This window comes from Rhamphochromis longiceps, linkage group LG17 (genome assembly GCF_057381845.1).
Source record: "Rhamphochromis longiceps isolate RC_006_pf linkage group LG17, R_longiceps_female_GT1.1, whole genome shotgun sequence".
Lineage (NCBI taxonomy): Eukaryota > Metazoa > Chordata > Actinopteri > Cichliformes > Cichlidae > Rhamphochromis > Rhamphochromis longiceps.
Window position 1 is genome coordinate 25,143,118 of NC_140573.1, and position 12,486 is coordinate 25,155,603.

The window sequence follows — 12,486 nt, forward strand, 5'->3', positions numbered from 1 at the left end:
ATCCATTTAAAACATGTTTGCTGAGTCATATTTAGTTGTATATAAATATGATTTCTGTCACACTAAGGCCAATCACAGACTAATTTGGACAATTGGTAAAAAATAAATAAATTGAAAAAATTGAAAAAAAAGTAGTTGTGTCATTGTTTCGTGTAGATTTCAAATAACATGCCATTTTATGTCAACATATTTCTGTTACATTTGTAGTGCTCGTGGTTTTATATTCTTATGATCCTGTTTGTTTGATGAGTATATCCTTCTGCCTTGCTTCACATATTTACTGCTGCTTGGCTAGCTTTAGTCATGCTAGCATCAGCACGGGTAGAAACAGATACACATCAGAGACATCACATGTAGCTTGTGTTTATGTTCAGAGTGACACCTGATTTAAAAGCAGGCAGCAAAGCACTGAGCAGCATATCAGTCAGCACAGAAAACAAATGCCATAAATGTCATCAATTAGGCTGGAATAGTTTGTTTCTAGTGGCTTCTATCAGAGGTGCCACTTGTTCGCTATGTTGGTTGTTTGGATGCACAAATATTCAGCATCATAAAGAAAGGCCCAGTGTATCCTCTGATAAGGAGGTAATAAAGGAAGCGCTGAAGCTCCTTTCCTTATATCCAGTAAAAGAGCTGGTTGAGTTGTTCCTTTAGAGAACTCAACAGCTCTTGGAAAACTTGACTTTCTTAGACTTTAAATGTAATTCAAATGAAAAAAAGAGGTGGAGCAGGTGGTGGGAGACACATGGTCATATAGTAAGGAGTTTTACGCCCCTTACTAGGAATTTTTTTATGCAAATCCAATCTTGCACAGGCAAACGCTCGTCTGCAAGCAACAGAGAAACAAAGCTGACAGCCAACCATTGCACAATCCCAAAATCAGACTAGTTCATAGTCGATACAGCATAGTATTGTGATATTTTATCGATACATGGACACCAAATCGGAATATTTTATTAAAAAATGAAAATACTCTGGGAATACTATGAACATAGAGCCAATCTCCTGCACCACCATCCTGAGAAAACCCTGAGCCACAAAAACATACATAACTGGAAACACTTTTTGAGAAAGCCACCTCCTAAATCAGAGCAAACATAAATTGGACAGCAACCTCCTTGCATCTACAAAAAAAAAATATTGGCTACCTGGTGATTGTAGTGATTTTTTTTACACTCTGCAACTGATTGCAACCTGTAGTGATTAAATGGTTGCCCAGAGCTTTGAGCGTGTTGCACACTCACAATTGCACAGGTCACCTGATTAGAGGGAACACTTCTGCAAACAGTTGCAAAATGACTTCAAACGACTACAATCAACCTATTGAACAAGAAGGTTACTGAGTATAAATGTAATAGTTAAATGTGAATTTCTGGCTATGTACACAGCAAGAAATATGTGATTTTCAATAGTTTATCACAATTAATTACTGTATTATCAGAAAAAGATTGCATGTAATTACCAACATGACCATATTAAATTGCAGACTGACTCCTTCATATAGCAGGTTTTATTGACAGTATTGATATGATTGACAAACTCACAGAATCTTTATCTTATTGGATAAAACAGATAGTGAACAAGTTTGAGGACATAACTTTCAGTTAGAAAAAGGTGATAAATCACAAGATACATTATTGGAATACTCCACTCTGCAAAATGCTGAAAATTGAAATAATATTATTATGAGTAAGGTACTTTGATAATATTGTATCGTGGAGAATCTGGTGTTTCCCTGAGCAGTCCTCTGATAAAAAGAACTGAGTAATACTTGTTCCATGATTTCAACTACAAAACCTTGAGAGTTTACTTTATCTTAAGACTCCCTTTTAGTCATTTTGGCCAAAACTAGAGATGATTAATTGCCCGGACCTACCTCTATAACACCCAGCTGTACATAATGTGCATTTGAAAAGTGATTATACTTTTGAGACCTGTCTTTCTCTTCATTGCACTTTTATCAGCCCTACGGCCATCAATGAAACAACATGCTGGCTCGGGTCTTCCCACAAACAGCGCTGTGTGCCAGGCACAAGCAGCAACATGTGTTTGTGCTGCTAATGTTTTGATCTGGCTCTCGCAGTCTCTTCTGTAGAATTAACCTGTCTGAGACTTCAGAACAGAAGGATTTAAAGCATCCTGATTTTGTCTCATCCTCTATGTCCTGCTGTCAGTTCCTATCCTAATCTTTGTGCAGAGTCTTGTGGACGTTGGGGTGTGGGGTATGAAAATAAATGGGTATCTCCCTTCACTCCCACCACGAATAGCCCACTCTGCCCACTTCCTTGCTTTTCCTATGTGTCTCTGTTACCTAAATTTCAATTCCCACTGACTCTACCTCCTTCTTTGTCTGCTTTTCTCTCCCTTATGCTTTCTCTGTAGTCGAGCGCTCCAGAATACTGGGTCAGGCACAGAGCGCCACTTGTTTACAGCCCGGGGCTACTTACATAAACTTAACAGGCTCGGATGCCTGGGAAACACTACAGATTCACTCGCTCCCTCTTTTTTCCTCTCTGACACACAAACACCCGGCAGACTGCTCTGCATACCAGACAGAATTAAGACGCAGAGCACATCTTAATTGTTTAGAAGACCACTTTCACAACAGTTTACTTCAGCGTTAGCTAAGGTGTCCTGACATGATCACCTGTATGAACAGAGGAAACAGGCACAAGGCCTGGATAAAGGGCTTAGATAAAAGGCTCATTGCCTCTGTTGGAGACTCTAATTACTTTGTCCTGTGGTGTCCCACAGGGCTCAATTCTGGGACCCCTGTTTTATGTTTTTTTTTATATATGTCTAGCTAGATTGTTGAGCATTTTACCAATTAGCACAATTTATTCACAGATGACAATCAGCTCATCCTGATTTTTCCTTTAAAAACACATGAAGTTTCTAAGTTATCAAGGCTAATGACACCCTAAAAGCAATCACATTTTAGAAAATGTGGTCCCAATGACATGATATATGCTGAGGACCCTGTCCTACAGTCGTCATTTTAATGGTTGTGATCTAGAGGTTACAGGGCTCGCAAAATTTCAAAATCCCTGGTAGCCCTTCGGGCAGGGACTCTTCAGTTTTTGGTAGCCCAAAATAAATTTAAGTAGCCCGAATAAAAAAGAGAGCAATTTTTTTGATTGATGTTTTAACCAACAACACACCCGGCAGAACATTATGTTATTTACACGGGTGCACATAAGTGGTCCGCATGTGCGCATTCGCTGTCAAAATAAAAGACGTGCACCAGATAAGAAGTTGCAACGCGCGTTTGCGTCCATATAAAAGGCACTGTTTTTGTCCGCTAGAGTGGGATTTTCACGGCACATTCCGCACCACATCTCTGTGCGTTCATCATTTGTTTGAAGCCAGCTCACCTCCTGCAACCACTTTTCCGAGAATACGCGCTTCTTTTGTGGTTCGGACTCCTTCTGACATTTCTTTGGAGGTAGAGGAACACCAAAGTAATTGCTTAAAGGAGCTTCTTTGACATCTTTAAGAGTTCTAAACAAATGTCTGTCCTCCTCCAGAAAATCTTATGTACGCAAACACGCGTTGCAACTTCTCATCTTGTGCGCGTTTTTTATTTTGACAGCGAATGCGCACCTGCGAACCACTTATGTGCAGCCCTGGTTATTTAGTTCGTCATATCGCAACCACAGAAATTCTTTTGTCCATGAAACCATAAAGCTGCACTTTCTTTTTGCCTTATAGTCTGATTTGTCATAACTTTTCCGTTTTGTGGTAAGCTTTTCTTTGGCTGTCACTTCTTCACCCTGACCTGTCTTATTTGGCTCAGCAGAACTGAAATATATATCCTGCTGCTTTTACACACGCACTCACATAACGCTCAGCGATTCTCTGCGCGATCAACCTCTCACATGTTTAAGCTTGCTGCGGGAGAGTTCACTTTTCATGTTTGCACAGTAAGCTAACGATTGATAAGACGATGTCAGAGGAATTGGTGCGCAAATTATCGTCACTCACCAATCAGTACCGTCGCTCTCAGTTCACAGTTCGCGCGATTGCAAAGTGAAAGCAAAAAACAAGCGGAAATTCAAACGCGATTTCAATATGTCACATATAGAGCTGGGCGATATGAGATTTTTTCATATCACGATATGTTTTTTTCATTTCAGGCGATAACGATATCTATCACGATATAAGCCAAATAACTATATTTGTAAGATTTAAATGTGCCGTTGCTCACAAGTAAAATGTGAAATAATCAGCAGCTTGTTTTTATTTAAATATTTATTTCCCATAATAAGTTCAACAGGGTAGATGTACTTAAGGAACATGAGACTTTTTCAGATAAATAAAGGCAAATATTGCAAACTACACAAGGCAGCCACTAAAGCGTTTAAGTTTCAAAATAGAACAAACAAAACAGACTAAATTGTCAATTCCACTTAGAAACAAAATATTAATTCTAAAAATAAATCTTAGTTTGTTTTACAGAAGAACAGACAAAACTGACTAACTTTTGTCAATATCAAATAAACTGAGAACTAAAAGGAAATTCTCAATCTCTCCTTGTTGTATAGCTTAGCTTTTCAAACACTTTTAACAGTTACTTTAGTCTGACAAAAGCCGAATGACGAATTAGCGCTTCCAGTCAGAGACTGAGGCTACGTACACGGGTATTTTTGAAAACGGAGATTTTCCGTTTTCGTTTTAAAAAATAATCCCGTCCACACATAAAGGCAGAAATGAAGGAAAACGCTGCTATGAACATGCCAAAGCAGCAGGTGGCGCTAGATTCCTAACCGTGCAGAAATGTTGGCCAATCAGAAGTCTAGAAGCCTCGGTGGGAAAAAGTAAACAAAGCTGGGGCATAGAAGCAGAACCGAGTCGTATGTGTGGAGGGACAGTAACTGTGTGTATATGTAAGCATTTAAACACTGCAGAGAGTAGAATTAACAGTAACAGTATTGTAGAAATTCATTTCACCGAAACAATAACGTGGCGCACAGTGTGACGCATGCACCAGTTTATTGTATTTCCAGACTTGCTTTCGGCACAATTTACAGTGCACGCTACTCTTGTTTTTTGTCAGACTTGAAATAGCCGAAATACCTTCACACTACGGAACTTCTATGGCTCTTCCGTTCGACAATCTCTCCGGCATTGCAACCATCATCTGTTTTCTCTTCGGTCACGCTCGGTTGATTTTTCTAGTCGGCACACTCATTTCCTCCATTACGCGCTGGCTCCATTACCCGCTGGCTGCTTCCCAAACAAACACACGTGTGGCTTGGCACTTGTGCTGTACGTAACAAGTCACGCGACGTGACGCTGCGGCTGTGATTGGTTCGGCTCTGCGCTACTTAATTTGGATTGGCTGACCTTTTTTTTTTTGAGGACAAGAGCGGCGAAGTCTATCGCGATAGCTTAATTTCTCTATCGAGTAAAAGTTATATCGCGATACATATCGTTATCGTTCTATCGCCCAGCTCTAGTCACATATTGACAGTGGCTCACCGATGCCAATGACATAATTACCCAGCTACATTTCCACTGGATGGAATTACGGAGAAGGAGGACTACTTCCAAATTATTTAAGTTCACCTCAGATCAACAGCCAGACAATGGAAACCTGGACACCAATCCCACAAACAAAGGCTTTCCCAAAGCCTTAACCTCAACACTACTGAAAATGTTTTGCATATCCTTAAAAGCCAGGTTTGCGCCAGGAAACCAACCATCTTAAACAAACTCTACGAAAAATTTACCAAGACGAGTGGCGAAATATCCAACCAGAATTATGCCAAAAGCTGATTAGAGAAAATCGAAATTAAATTCAAACTTGTGCACCTAATTCTTGTTTTTTAAATTCATTGAAGATGCTTACTGTACTAACATTCCACTGTGGAAAAAGAATAGTTCAAATAAATAACTAGAAGCCCAAATTACCATGACATTTACACCAATGCTGAGTGCATGTAAAGTTTTGTCCAGAACTGCAAACTTGCTCGAGGGCATTTTGTCATAATTTAGTCCCTACTCCCTAGCTGTTAATCTTTCCAAAATAATTCATGTACCATATTTGTCTACCTTTTTCATTTTTTATACTTCTTATTACATAAATACTTCTCTTTAAAACATCTCTTATGTGGCTCTTTTTGCAAACTCTGCTTTTCCACGAGTGTGAAAATTATTTAGCATGTACTCAGCATGAGAACAAACTCAGCCAAGCAAAGGAGAAAAATGGAGTGATGAGGTTAAGAAGAGGCTAAACATGGTGCGAGGGCGGGCAGGCAGAGGAGGAGAAAGGAGGCTGGTGGTTGCTAGAGGTTTATTTTCCCTGTTCTAGAGAGCTGTGTGGCGTTTCTGCGATTCTCAGACATTTCCTGCCCTGGCCACTGAAAATAACCCACAGGAAAACAGCCTGACCTGCTGCACATCAATGCTCTATTCAAATTCAATGTCTGACTGCCTCAAAGGCTGACTTTCACATGCTCTTGAACACAAATCGCTCGTTTCACCTGTCCAACCTGTTGCACACTGGCGGTTCATGCAATGAAGCTGTGGCTCACCTGGTATTACAGGACAGTAATAAAAGCTCGCTACATCAATTTGCAGGTCCTTTTTTCCCACATGGACAAAGAAAAGCATGCCATTGTTCCTGGTATAAAGATGCCCTTCTTATCTCACACTATAAAACATCTTTACTCTGCAGTATCACTTCAGAAAGATGATGAAAGAGAGGAAAAAAGAGCTAATAGAAAAAAAGAGGATTAAAAAAATTATTTTAATCAATAGAGATAAATACTTAGAACTTTCTGCTTTTCTATTGAATGTGATTGTGAACCTAATATTTCACAGTTAAACAAAAACTAATAAGAATTTTAGTCTGAGACCACATACTTCTGCATGTGATGAGCTGCATGGCGCTAACACGTTGACGCGTTAACGCACGGGGCGATCCACGTTAACTCGCTAATGGAGATTTGCCGTGTTAATGCGGTTAAATAAATTATGGCATTAAAGTCATTTTAACGAGATTAACACTGACAGCACTGATATTTTCCAATTAAATATTGATATCCCATCAATAATGTACATTTGATCTTATATAACCGTGTAACCATTTCTTGTACGGTTTTTGTACAATTACAACGAATTCATTTTCCAAACATGATAAGACTTGATAAAGTTTTTATAAAGCTGTAAATAGATTTATAAATTTTTTAGGTTCAGGACCTAAAACACGTGGGCATGTCCTTGGGGAGGTCCTGAAAGTAGTTAACGCTTGAGCTAGTCTGAATGAAACTTTTCACAAGCATCATCACACACACAGCGATTATTAGCATCTCTACGGTTTTAAAAAAAGATTGTATTAAATCCCAATTCTTATGATTTTCCTCTATGTTATGTTAATTTCACTATCCTAGTACGAATGAGATGTTATGTTCTCTGGTTGCATTTATTTCACATGTCATGTATGTAACTTCACCAAAATCTGTATCCACAACATGATTTTTGTACAAGTCACCGCTAAATACAGGATGAAGAATTAGGAGTAAAGAAATGTCACAGACATAAAGCATAACAGAGCTGCTGCATTTTATGGAAAATTCTGTTTTATTTAAAATGTTTTGTGGGTGTTGTTAATCATTCCTGTATTGAGTAAAAATACAAATAGATAGTTTTTAAAAATATAAACAAAATACTGTGATGGCAGCAGTCTGAGTTTAAATGTGTCAAAGTGCTGCCGTCAGCCTGCAGGTAAATTGAAATTGAAAGCAAAGATATGAATCCAGGAGTACACAGTTTGTATTATAATTGGAGACCTTACATTACTGACCAAAGAAATCAATACATGTACTGATTTCACTGGTTAATAATTAAATTAACCCTAACCCTATATCATTCTGTTGTTAATCATTTATAAACAACCACGTTTTTGTCATCTGAATAAATACAGCAAAGATATTAGGAATAACAAGATAAATTAGTAGCTTTTCATCCTCCGTGCTTTAGGATCTTAACCAGCCCTCCTGAGGGCTAGAAGAGCTAAACTGCTGAGGATTAACCTACTTTAATCCTTCTAAAATAAATCCCCCAAATGACCAGAATCAGAAATAAATGGTCATGAGGCTCACTTGTTAGAGTGTGTACTGAGTCCGAGTCCTCTGCAGTGGCTTGGGTTTGATCCCTAAACTCCAGTGAACCAGGAAAATCTGACTCTTGAGATTTAAAATATCTTTTTAAAGAGCATGCAGACTGAGATTGGCAGCAGTGATTGGCTATCAACAAAATCAGTATACAAGAGATAAAAAGATAAACAGAAAAACAACTGTGTCACCACCCCGACTCCTTCTCCCTCCACCTTTCTGACTCTCTCTTAAACTGCTTCTATCAACTCAAATAGCTGAGAAAAAATTGATTAACAAAGCAGCGTACCTCTCATACTCATGTTCCTGACATCTGTGGTATGGATCCTGCACCTCGTAGATGTCTGCATCAGCTGCATCTGGGTCATGAGGCCAGCCCAGCCTGGCACTGTGAAACGGCAGATTCATGTATTCCGGGATTTCCTCATAGAGCGGGACGTTCTCATACTCCGCCAAGCCTTCTATGCCTTCTCCGCAAATATCAGCCTCCCCTATGCAGCTACTGGGCCTCTCCAGGCTCCTCTTGCCCCGGTTTGACTCGACGCTGGTGCAGTCCAGGGACTGCCCTCCCTTGGCAAGCAGCTTTGGCAGCATCTTCACTGACAGCCGGAGTTCCAGCAGCTTCCGGAAAGAGAGGCTCCTCTTTGGAGAGTTGGCCCGGGTTGCCAGGTCAGCTGCAGAGAAAGACTGCGCCCTCTGCTTGCCCCCCAGCACCGGGGCTCGACTCTTAGGCGGCACGCTGCTCCTGGTGGGGATCTGTCGACTGAAGAAGGTCACGTAGGGTCGCGAGAAGCGCCAGCTTGTTTTCTCCTGAGGAGGAGCGGGCAGCTCCCTCATTGGGGTGTTAGCATGTGGAGGTGCAGGAGGGCAGATGGAGGGTGGAGGAGGTGCGGGCAGGCTGTGTCTCTGCGGTTTTCTTGGCGGTGCCCTCGGCGACTGTTCCTCCTCAGCGGAGAAGGCTTTCCTGTCGTTCGCCAGAGGAGGGTGACAGCTGAGTTTGATCTGTTTAGGGAGGCTATGACTGATGGGGTACCGCTCAAAGTCGCCGTACCCATCCTCCTCATCTTCCTCGGCCCGGCGCGCCTCACCCTCTTTACTGTGGCTGACAGAGTCGGGCTGTGAGAGTAGGTCTAAGGAGTGGGAGTTGTTTTTGTTAAGATTGGGGTTTATGCGAAATGACCTGTGGAGATGAGGTGACAGAGAGGTTTGCCGAGGAGGCGGGACAGGCGCGTCAGCCTCATCGTCTCCTAAACCTGAGTCTTTTGGGGGTGAACTGTCATCACACGCATCCGGTTTGAGCTCCTCGCTCTCTGTACTGAGAGACAGAGCAGCTAGTTTCCCCTCAGCTTCCTTCATCTCAGTTCTTTGTTTCTGCTCCTCCACAAACTGCTCCTGAGCACCACCCTCCAGACCATCCTGCCTCACCAACGCCGGCTTTTTAAGTTTACGAGGCTGAGGGACTGGGAGAGGCTTGCTAGGAGCAGCGGGGACCTGCAGATCAGGGTGTGACTGGGTAGGAGACACTCTGCTGACAGTGTTGCTGCTTTCAGAGTACTCTGTAGGCAATTCAAGAGGAGAGATGCTTGAGAAGACAATGATGCCACCTATGACATCACAGGCTGACTTCAAGTGTGTGTTTTGGGCCTCCGTCGATACTTTAGAGACATCGAGCTCAGCAGCAGGGCTTTCCTGATTTTTTAAAGTTACTTCCTGCTCCTTAGTCCTCTGTACCTCCTTGCTTACCGGTCCCCTATCAAGGTGTTTCTGTCTCTGAGGTTTACCCCTGGGCTTTTTGCTAATCTGCACACTTTCACCCTTATCTTCCTCTTGATTTTCTCCACCCTTTCGTGGCTTTGACCCCACGAACCCCTCTTTGGAAACGCCATTCTCTAACAGCTCTTTGTGTGAATGTCCCCCAGCCTCAGATGTGCTCCCATTTTCCAGGGGCTGACACTGTGCACAGTCCCGGAGCCCACAGGAGCAGGTGGGAATGATGTAATCCGATTCACGTCTGCTAGCCTCAGATAATATCCCGTTTTTGGAGTTGAGAAGATTGAGGCCATCATCAAAAGCCTCCTGCTGTTCCTGAGATGGGATAAGCAGTTCAGCAGGCTTGGGTGGCGGCGGGGGTGAAACCAGGGGAGAAGAGGCAACAGAGTATTTGGGGATGCATGGTTTGGGGGCAACAGCCGGTTTTGCCCTCTTCAGAGTGGAAGGGGAGGGCTGGGAGACCGCCAAAGGCTGACAAATGAGTCCCGGTTTGGGAGCGACGGGTGGGGGTGAAGGTTTGGTAGTGACGGGGAGTTTAGGTTTGGGAGCTAATGGAGGCTTCTTTACACCTGTGTGTTAGAAAGAGAGGGAGTGTCAGACACAAAAGCCATGCCTCCTCTAATGTAAGCACAGGAAAGCTCAGGTCACAAGGTCACTGACAGGGCGAAGATAGGAAATGAGTAATTTTCAACTATTTTGCACCATCTTCCCCGTTATAACAAAGTATTTACTCATGAGTGTGAACTGACGTAGCTAATGTTTGAAGGTGGCAGCAAATCTAGATTATTTGATTCAAACATGCTTAATTTCTGACATATTTGGTATGGCTGGACCAGATTTCTTTGCATAGTTTGCATTTTCTGATAATTCTGAAATCTTTTATTTATTTCTCTATCAGTTCAGTTTATATTTCTGATTGAAAATGTTCAGTGTTGTTGTTTAATGTTGTATCAGTTCACTATAATAACCTTGGCGTTTACTGTATTATCTCTTCTTGGTCCAATTTTTCCTTAAATAAGTCACAGTTTATTCTTATTTGTCGATAGACCTGTGTACTCAAGAGCATTTCCTACTCTTCTTCATGACAGTTTGTTTTCCTGAAAAAAATCCTTGCTTAGCATTCCTAATCCTATTAGGAAATAATCTGATTAAATAAAGGTTAAAATAGAAAAAAAAAGTATAGTCGTTAATTTAAAAAAAACCTCTGGTTTAGGATTGTAGGCTATATTTTCCACTCTATTGGTTCAAACTGTTGGCTGGCCGACACCACGAGAAGTCGAGTCATCGAGCGGATGTTTCGGAAAAGGCCAACGATCGAAAACCGCTCTCCGGTTGCAGCTGAAAGCCTGACTCCAACCAAATTCCCTTCAAAAACATCGCAAAACATTAATTCACTGTGACTGCAACCAGTAATAACTACTAATAAATAGTGATTGAATTTTTTTCTGATCACCGAGAACCACCCTTCAATTCGGCGCACACTTCATGTTAGTAAGCGTACACTTTGCGAAGTGCTTCACCCAAACTTAAGAAAAACCCCACGATGGATGGCGGTGTTGGTAAGAAGAGTGTGGATACACAACTTTTAATTTTATTGTTTCTTTCTGTTTTATCTATTAGCCGAATCTGTCAGCGTATGCAACAACAGCATGTAAAGTCATAAACTACACTCTGGAAGACACACAACCATATTTATTAAAGAAGCAACTTTAAATTCGCATGTTTTAAAACGGAATCTGGTGTTATGTTTAGTTCTATAAGGCAACGCCGGGCATATTTATTAAAACGTTTAAAAAGTATAACCCCCAAATAAAATGAAAAGACTTTCATCCAGAGACATGTTTGCTGCTTTTCGTGAAATGTTTGGGCTGCAGCTTGATATTAAGTCCGACATATTTCAGGAACAGCAGGACAGATGTTTTGAGACAAAGGATTTAACCCCCTCCAGCTGCAACAGAGGTTTAGATAACAAAAAGAAACTGCTGTTTTTCACTGAGTTTTTACAAAGCACTCAAACTGAGGTCGGAACAGTTCACCTTTATGTCTTTTTGGAAGCTGTTATTAAGAAAAACTGTAATTAACTCTGGCTGGATAAAAATAGAGTGGTGCTACCGACAGCTACAGCGTGGAAATTGACCATTTCTTTCTGAAAAAGTATCACGAATAAAACTAAAAGACATTACATGTACTTTTATTGCCACAAAATACGCTTGCAAAGCAGATTTTTTTCAGCTCCCCCACGACACAAACCTGTGCTCATGACTCCCGACTTGCTCCTCTCTCCATGAGTAAATTTACTTTCAATGGAATTGCGAGGAAATCTGCGTTTTTTCCTCCTTCGACATTATTGTCAGCGTGAAATCCGCTCCGTGGGTGAAACATGCAGATACATCTCTGTGGTTCCTTATCTCGCCAGCGGATGCGCGGATAAAGTCTTAATGCCTGCTACTTTTCCCATTTTTCCAAGTTTTCAGCCACGGTGCTTTTCCTCCAACTGTGTAAATCTAAAATTGGACATAGCAAACAACAGATTTCCGGTCCTAGTTTACAAAATACATTACATTTCAAAGAAGACGTATAGAAAATTAAATTGTGAAGT

At 41.3% G+C, this 12,486-nt stretch overlaps 1 protein-coding gene across 1 annotated transcript in view; it reads right to left on the reverse strand.

Annotated features, from left to right (window-relative positions):
* Positions 1-12,407, reverse strand: part of fgd6 (FYVE, RhoGEF and PH domain containing 6) — a 33,723-nt gene extending 21,316 nt beyond the window's left edge. The window contains exons 1-2 of the mRNA XM_085387691.1: positions 12,138-12,407; positions 8,407-10,456 (exon numbers count right to left, since the gene is read on the reverse strand). Of these exons, the coding sequence (XP_085243817.1) occupies positions 8,407-10,456; positions 12,138-12,147 (2,060 nt within the window). The 5' untranslated portion in view covers positions 12,148-12,407. The remainder of the gene's footprint in view (positions 1-8,406; positions 10,457-12,137) is intronic.
* Between the last annotated feature and the right edge of the window lie 79 nt (positions 12,408-12,486).